This window comes from Scomber scombrus, chromosome 14, assembly GCF_963691925.1.
Source record: "Scomber scombrus chromosome 14, fScoSco1.1, whole genome shotgun sequence".
Classification (NCBI taxonomy): Eukaryota; Metazoa; Chordata; class Actinopteri; order Scombriformes; family Scombridae; genus Scomber; species Scomber scombrus.
Window position 1 is genome coordinate 29866090 of NC_084983.1, and position 6783 is coordinate 29872872.

The 6783-nt window shown below is 46.0% G+C and overlaps 1 protein-coding gene across 1 annotated transcript in view; it reads right to left on the reverse strand.

The window, feature by feature from the left end:
• chm (CHM Rab escort protein) overlaps positions 1–5457 on the reverse strand; it is a gene marked incomplete at its 5' end in the record, with an annotated part of 12703 nt that extends 7246 nt beyond the window's left edge. Inside the window, 10 exon segments of the mRNA XM_062432718.1 lie at positions 284–506; positions 598–709; positions 1760–1876; positions 2702–2848; positions 2928–3001; positions 3127–3233; positions 4305–4429; positions 4597–4669; positions 4801–4867; positions 5393–5457. Of these exon segments, the coding sequence (XP_062288702.1) occupies positions 284–506; positions 598–709; positions 1760–1876; positions 2702–2848; positions 2928–3001; positions 3127–3233; positions 4305–4429; positions 4597–4669; positions 4801–4867; positions 5393–5444 (1097 nt within the window).
• Positions 5458–6783: the final 1326 nt, after the last annotated feature.

Consider the following 6783-nt stretch of genomic DNA (forward strand, 5'->3'; position numbering starts at 1 on the left):
TCCTCATTAATATTCATCAGCTAATCTGAAGAGCCAGCAGCCGTCGGCATGACGACCTGAAGACCATCAGATGCACTGATGGAGTACTACTGTTACTACTAAAGTACTGATAGTAGTACTGATAGTAGTACTAATAGTACTATTAGTATGAGTACTACTGTTACTACTAAAGTACTGATACTGATAGTAGTAACAGTAGTACTAATAGTAGTACTGATAGTAGTACTAATAGTACTAATACTATTACTACTATAAACCCTCTGAGGGTGAGACAGATCCTCACCTACAGAAGCACTGGGGAATCTCTCCGAGGCCATAGACAGGAAACAGGAAGGGCGTGTTGCCGTAGCGACCGAGGCAGCGCAGGAAGTGACGTGTGGAGGCGAGGCCCGCCTCTGTGGGAGTGTCTTCTGTCGCCATGGCGATGGAGTGAAACAGGAAGTGCTGGAGGTTGTCTCCGAGCTGCTGGTCACTCAGGAACTCCAAATATGGCCGACCGTTGTAGGCTGTGGGGAGGGTGGGGGGGGGGAGTAGAGTTAAGTAGAGGACTACATTACCCATAATACACTGAGGTGTCAGCAGGTGATGTAATCTCACCCTGCTGCTCCTCCGTCTCCTCCGCACAGGAAGTCAAGAAACGCATCAACTTCCTCTTTTCCACCACAGTCAGCTGACGACTGGCGAAGACGTCTGCTCTGCTGCAGGGCACCTGAGAGACAGACAGGTAGAGAGAGAGACAGGTAGAGAGACAGACAGGTAGAGAGAGACAGGTTAGAGACAGACAGGTAGAGAGACAGACAAGTAGAGAGACAGACAGGTAGAGAGAGAGTGAGGTAGAGAGACAGACAGGTAGAGACAGACAGGTTAGAGACAGACAGGTAGAGAGAGACAGACAGGTAGAGACAGACAGGTTAGAGACAGACAGGTGAGAGAGACAGACAGGTTAGAGACAGACAGGTAGAGAAACAGACAGGTAGAGAGACAGACAGGTAGAGAGACAGACAGGTTAAAGACAGAAAGGTAGAGAGACAGACAGGTAGAGAGAGAGACAGGTAGAGAGGGAGACAGGTAGAGAGAGAGACAGGTAGAGAGAGAGACAGGTAGAGAGAGAGACAGGTAGAGAGACAGACAGGTTAGAGACAGACAGGTAGAGAGACAGACAGGTAGAGAGGGAGACAGGTAGAGAGACAGACAGGTTAGAGACACACAGGTAGAGAGGGAGACAGGTTAGAGACAGACAGGTAGAGAGACAGACAGGTTAGAGAGACAGACAGGTAGAGAGACAGACAGGTTAGAGAGACAGACAGGTTAAAGACAGAAAGGTAGAGAGACAGACAGGTAGAGAGAGAGACAGGTAGAGAGACAGACAGGTAGAGAGACAGACAGGTTAGAGACAGACAGGTAGAGAGAGACAGACAGGTTAGAGACAGACAGGTAGAGAGACAGACAGGTAGAGAGGGAGACAGGTAGAGAGACAGACATGTTAGAGACAGACAGGTAGAGAGGGAGACAGGTTAGAGACAGACAGGTAGAGAGAGAGACAGGTTAGAGAGACAGACAGGTAGAGAGACAGACAGGTTAGAGAGACAGACAGGTTAAAGACAGAAAGGTAGAGAGACAGACAGGTTAGAGACAGACAGGTAGAGAGACAGACAGACAGGTAGAGAGACAGGTTAGAGAGAGAGACAGGTTAAAGACAGACAGGTAGAGAGACAGACAGTTAGAGAGAGACAGGTTAAAGACAGACAGGTGTACGTACCTGTTCTACGTTGCCATGGCGATAGGTCAGTATCCGGGTGATGTTCTTGAACTCTGCGTAGCGACTGACATTTGATTTGATGAGCAGATCGACCAATGAGCCGCGAGAATACATCAGCTGGAGAGAAGAACCAGGTGCTTTGGTTAGCTTCGTTCATCGTAGGTTTTATTATAACTACGCTGCATAAAGCCTAACAAACGTCTCACACCTGACCGATGCATTTCCTGTCTTATACTGTGAGGTTGTAACTTTCTCTCAAATCTTTTGTTTTCAGGAATAATGGTTCAGTGACAGATCGCGGCTACGTGTAAACCAGGCGGGGAGCTCTGGTCCTCTGCAATGAGGCCAACCAGGAAGTAACTTAAAACTGCATTCTATCAAAAGGCCACCAGGGGGCGACCGTTTTGGTGTCAAAAGGACTTCCGTCTCTATACAAGTCAATGGAGAATTCACCAACTTCTCACTTGATTTCTAACCTCAGTAAACGTTTTCAAAATGTGTTTATGGTCTCAATCGCTAGTTTAAAGCCTTCTTCAATGCAGTATGATGTTCATTTGGGACATTTTGGCCTCCCTGATTTTATATGTGACAATAAAGCAGGGTATGCATTAGGGCGTGGCTACGTGGTGATTGACAGGTTGATTGGTTCACAGGTTCAGGAGGGCGCCTCATGCTCCTCCTGATGCCCATATAAGTAGAATCCCTGTTTTTATTTTTCCCAGCATGCACCTGAAATGTTCAAGATGGCGCTGCTCAGATCCGATACTATTGGCCTCCGAGCAGCAGTCCACAAACCAATGGGTGACGTCACGGATGTTACGTCCATTTCTAATATACAGTCTATGGTGTAAACATGCAAACCTTCTCCAACCAGTCTGACCTCTGACCCCTGAGGCTGTAGATAGTAATGTGGACGGTCAGTGAATGTAGATGAGTGGTTACCTTGGAGACGAGGTCGATGTTGAACCTCCGTCCTTCCTTCACCAGCTGAGCGTAGCTGATCTTCTTCTTGGTTGGCTCTGATTGGACGGGAGCAGCCAAGGGGCATGGTTCACCTGTGTCTGGCTCCGCCCCCTCCGTCTGGGCGGCCTGTGATTGGACGAAACATCTGTCATCCAGGTTACCCATCATGCACCTGTGATCAGTTTCCTGTTATTGATCCTCTCACCTGTTCTTCTTCTCCTCCTCCATCCTGTGTGTCTGCTGCTTCCTGTCCTCGCTCTGATTCTTCTTCTTTTGAAACTGAAGGAAACACGACACGTTATTTAAAATAGTGATGTCACTGATGATGTCACCGTTATGTCAACATGTTTCAGTATTTATGACTCATAAATATAAATATAAATAAATCAGAGAATGACTCAAACCTGCAGATTCTTCTTCTGGTGTTTCTTTAACAGTTTCTTCTTCATCAGCTCCTCCACCCTTTTCTTCTTCTGTGGTGTTTGGCGCTTCCTCCTCTTCGTCTTCCTCACTGACAAAAACATTAAAAACTGAATTAATTAATAACTTAATGTTTTAAATGTGTCAGGACCAAAGTTTAAAGTTTAGTGAAACAGGAAGTCTGAGTTTATAGTGGGAGGTATTCGTCCCGATGTTTGTGCTGATCTCCCAAGTAGGACGCAATCATCGTTTTCTCTCTGGGAGGTTGGTTTGATGAGCAGATGTGAACTTCTGTCCCACGTTGCAGGTTTGGGTTAGGGTCACAGTGTTTGGACGGATGAGACAAACCACGATCAGAGAGAATGAAGCCAGGATGTGAGCGATGGCTTCTGCTGTGGCGGTTCTGAGAGGAAACCGTTCCACCCATCAGGAAGCATAGACTGAACCAGAGTTTGCTGGGTTGGGTTGTATCGATGAGACACGTAACTGCTCTGAACATGTTGTCTCAGCTTCGGCCTGTAGACCAGCTGCTGCAGTCTGACCAGAGAGGCTCATGAAGCTGCAGGTATGAAAGGTTGATCGATGGTTTAGTGCAGGTTTGTGACAACGTGATGAAGGATCATAGAATGAAGTGTTCAGCCCGGGTTTCTCCTGGTGATGATAGTAGACCAGGCGAGTTCAGTTGGCTGATCATCTGTTGTGGTTCAGGAGAAGCCTGATGCTCAGCTCCTGGGTTCGGACGTTTTAAACACACACAGAAGAGAGGCATGGTCCTCCACTTTTCTACGGCCGACACCGCAGCCAAGCAAAAAGAGGATTCCCTCAGTTCAGTGGTCTGATTCCTGGACCAGGACCAAGTCCGATCTCACTGGACTCGGTAAACACCACAACAGGAGCATTGAAGTTTGGGAGGCTCAGAATGCTGCTGACCCGAGGAGCATTGAGTGGTTCCCTAATCTGAGAGAAGTTGGGGATGAATCGATCGATCTAATAAGCGGCAACACAGCGCTGCATTTATAGTCACACAAACACACGCGCTGTCACTCTAGTCCGCGCTCTTGCTCTAATTTGTGGGCGTCATGGAGACGTTATCAATATGTGGGAGACTGCCGCGAACGGGTCGGGGGGGGCGATGACATCACAGGCGGACAGGTGAGCTTACCTGGTGAAACAGAACACCTGCAGGTTGGTGATGGAGGCGGAGTCTGAGTTGGACAGACAGATCAGCTCCTCCCCTTCCTCCAATAGGCTCGACCAATCCTGGACCTCCTCTGGCTGAGGCTCCTCCTACCGACACACAAACACACACACATATATACACACACACACACACACACATATATACACACACACACACACACACATACATACAGAATATAAATTGCGTTTTGTTAGACTATATTGATCTTCTGATTGGACTCCAGCAGCCAATCAGAAGGCAGCATTATACTCACATTACGTTGCTGTATCCAGGTGAGCAGGCCGTTAAAGGTGAAGCTGGCCCAGTTCGCTGCATAATAACTTCTCCTGAACACACACACACACACACACACACACACACACACACACACACACACACACACACACACACACAGCTGTCAGTATTGAGTATGTATTGATCACTGATCAGCTGGGAGTTATTGATGATCGGGACTCACCTGTCCAGGTGCAGAACTCTCTGTCCCACTCTGGAGCAAGCTGCTGCCACCACTGACTCAGCAAGACCTGCACACACAATCAATAATCAATAATCAATAAATCATGAGGAAGAGGATGACTGATCTGTTCACACACACACACACTGACACACACACACACACACACACACACACACACACACTAACACACACAGAGACATAGATACACACACACACACACACACACACACACACACACACACACACACACACACACACACACACACACACACACACACACACACACACACACACACACACACACACACACACACATCATGTGACCCCTCCCTTTAGCTGCTAACATCAACATCAGCAGCTGTGACGTTTCCAGCAGCTAACACATTAGCTTGCCCGTTAGCTGCTAGCCGCTGTCATTCAGAAAGCATTGTCCGTTAGCCGTGAGCTAACGCGCAGGCTAACCGCAGCCTCCCTCCGCTTTACACCGGGACCGGGGGGGGTTCGGCACCGGGCAGCAGCCGGACCGAACACACACACCTCCCGGTAACCGACCCACACCTGAACACGTCATCACAGCACGCGGGGGTCGTACCTGTGCCCAGAATGACGACGTCAAATTCAGACGGCAGATCCTCAGCAGCCATGTTGTTAGCAGAGAACACGGTCACATGACAGGCTGGGGCCTACGTCACTGATCCCTCACTGATCACGTGACGAACAAAGTGATGATAAATTATTGTATTTTAATGTTTCATCTGAACACAAACATCACAAACATCTGAGTAAACACGTTGTTGTTATTATTATTATTATTATTATTATTATTATTATTATTATTATTATTATTATTATAATAAATAATAATTAAGTGAAATAAACTCTTATTTTTGTCATTAAGCTCATTAAGCAGCTGATGATCCGCCTGCAGGTAAATTTAATATGATCATAAACTGTTATTGATTATTGATCATCAAACATGGTAAATATATAAATATATAAATATATATTTATATATTTATATATTTCACATGTTCCCACTAACACAGTTTGGCAACAACTTCTTCTGTGGTGCTTTCTGACTCTGCCAAGTAAACACACACACACACACACACACACACACACACTGATACACACACACACACACACACACACACTCACACACACACACACTCACACACACACACACACACACACACACACACACACACACACACACACACACACACACACACTGATTGATATGAAGCCAGCAACACAGATTGTTTTCTCTTTGATTCTCCGTTAAAAGAACAGATGGTCGTTACTGAAGTGATTCCTCGTCTCTAAACCCTCGAACCAAACTTTCCAACAGAGCTGCAACTATTGATCAGCTTCAGTATCGATCAGCTTCAGTATCGATCAGCTTCAGTATCGATCATCTTCAGTATTGATCATCTTCAGTATCGATCAACTTCAGTATCGATCAGCTTCACTATCGATCATCTTCAGTATCGATCAGCTTCAGTATCGATCAGCTTCACTATCGATCAGCTTCAGTATCGATCAGCTTCAGTATCGATCAGCTTCAGTATCGATCATCTTCAGTATCGATCAACTTCAGTATCGATCAGCTTCAGTATTGATCAGCTTCAGTATCGATCAGCTTCAGTATCGATCAGCTTCAGTATCGATCAGCTTCAGTATCGATCAGCTTCAGTATTGATCATCGGCTGATTCACTGAAACGATCTGTTAAGACCTCAGAGACGATTCGTAGATGTTTGTTTTATTAGAAAATCTGAAAATATTCAAATAACTAATAACAGAGTTTCTGATCAATCATTAATCAATCAATACATCTGTGTTTAACCAGCTTTACTGCTGCAGTTCTATTGGACCGTCCACACAACTATAATAACTATGAATGTAAATATAAAGTTTTAAGTAGAAGACGATTCATCGATTAACAACCGTAACCCACGGTAACCGAAGCTGGCGTGAATAC